This window comes from Vigna radiata, unplaced genomic scaffold, assembly GCF_000741045.1.
Source record: "Vigna radiata var. radiata cultivar VC1973A unplaced genomic scaffold, Vradiata_ver6 scaffold_1775, whole genome shotgun sequence".
Lineage (NCBI taxonomy): Eukaryota > Viridiplantae > Streptophyta > Magnoliopsida > Fabales > Fabaceae > Vigna > Vigna radiata.
The window spans coordinates 1-1,595 of NW_014542786.1; the positions used below are offsets into that span (position 1 = coordinate 1).

The 1,595-nt window shown below is 35.7% G+C and overlaps 1 protein-coding gene across 1 annotated transcript; it reads left to right on the top strand.

Moving 5' to 3' along the window:
• Nucleotides 1-76: 76 nt before the first annotated feature.
• Nucleotides 77-1,354, top strand: LOC106780747 (WD-40 repeat-containing protein MSI1; the record flags this gene model as incomplete). Its single annotated transcript, XM_014669057.2, is given in 2 exon segments — nucleotides 77-172; nucleotides 834-1,354. Coding segments are annotated over 2 exon segments (328 nt in total), but the record flags the coding sequence as incomplete, so codon positions are not given.
• Nucleotides 1,355-1,595: the final 241 nt, after the last annotated feature.

Genomic DNA, 1,595 nt, shown 5'->3' on the forward strand with positions numbered 1-1,595 from the left:
GATGTTTTTATAATTGCTCTATTCGTACTTATATTTAGCATTTAATGATCTGGATTGTTGTTCTTGGGTCCAACAGGGAGGAGGTTTTCCAGGTTGGATGGAATCCAAAGAATGAAACTATCTTGGCTTCTTGTTGTCTGGGTAGGAGGCTCATGGTGTGGGATCTTAGCAGGTATANCTCAATAATAACATTATCATCTCTGGACTTCTAAATGAATTTATCACTATTTGTTGTATCGATGTGTCTCTTGAGAAAGCATATCACTGGCACTCATACAGTTTAAGTGTTTCCTATACTCTTTTTTGTGGTGTTTTTGTTCCACTTTGACCAACTTGTCAGAGTACTACTCCCAAACTCGAAGCATAAAATTTCGAAGACTTTTAAGATCTGTGTAATATTTAAATCTATTCGTTGGTATTACTGTGTAAGCCCTTGGGATGGTTGAATCCTTGTGATGCAGTTTAACAGTTACAGTCGGGGAAAAATGCTTCCTAAGAATTCAGGTTGGTTTTACGTGTTAGTCGGATGATTTGGGNTCTGCATGTCGCTTGGATGATAGCGCGTTCTCTGTCAAGCAAATATAACAATGTCTCCTTTTGCACACTAGGACTTAGTTTTAGTACGGTTTTATTAGTGTACAAGGATTCAACCATTCGTGGTAATGGTACTTGTAGCTCAAAGGTTTGAGCTGCTGAATGTTCAATGATTACTGAAGGATTGTTTTTGTGGTGAAAATGATTTATTAAAAATATCAAAAGTTGACATCATGTCATTATAAATCACAAAGATTTCAAATATTTGGTTAACAAGGTTTCACTAATTTGATGTGCAGGATTGACGAAGAGCAGTCACCAGAAGACGCGGAAGATGGTCCACCAGAATTGCTCTTTATTCATGGTGGTCATACAAGCAAAATATCTGACTTTTCCTGGAATCCATGTGAAGANTGGGTTGTTGCTAGTGTCGCTGAAGACAACATACTTCAAATATGGCAGATGGCAGAGAACATATACCATGACGAAGATGATCTGCCAGAAGAGTCAACGAAAGCCGCAGCTTCGTAATGTATTGATGGACATGACATTTAGCATTTAGTGTAGTGTTGAATACAGGTTGAGTGTTGTTCCATATTAATTTGTGNTGTTACTTCGTTCTTCACCTTAGTTGTAGCTTTGTTTTTGAAAGGTGTGAATTATGATATGATTGCCTTCACCAGTAGCATGGTGAACAACCGAGACNTAGGTGTAATTTTCGATGGTAAAGGTTTCCCATTTATGTTTACAAAATATCATATCTGATTGTGATAGTACTCATCATAATCCATCTGATCTTAGTTACATNTGTGCAAAAAAATTTCCACTCCAGTTTCTAATATTCCTTAAGTCTGTATGTTTTTTTGACTCTAATGTAAATTAAGTTTTTTACAAAGTCAGATTAAAATGATTAGAAGTTACGATTTGCAGGTATTAAAGTTAGTTTGCCATGCCTGTTTTAACTTCATTTTGCAAATATTTTGGTCTGTTATGATCCCTCTAGCAAATATCTTCCATTTTGAAACATTTGGATATATACATGTTCAGTATATCAATTTGAA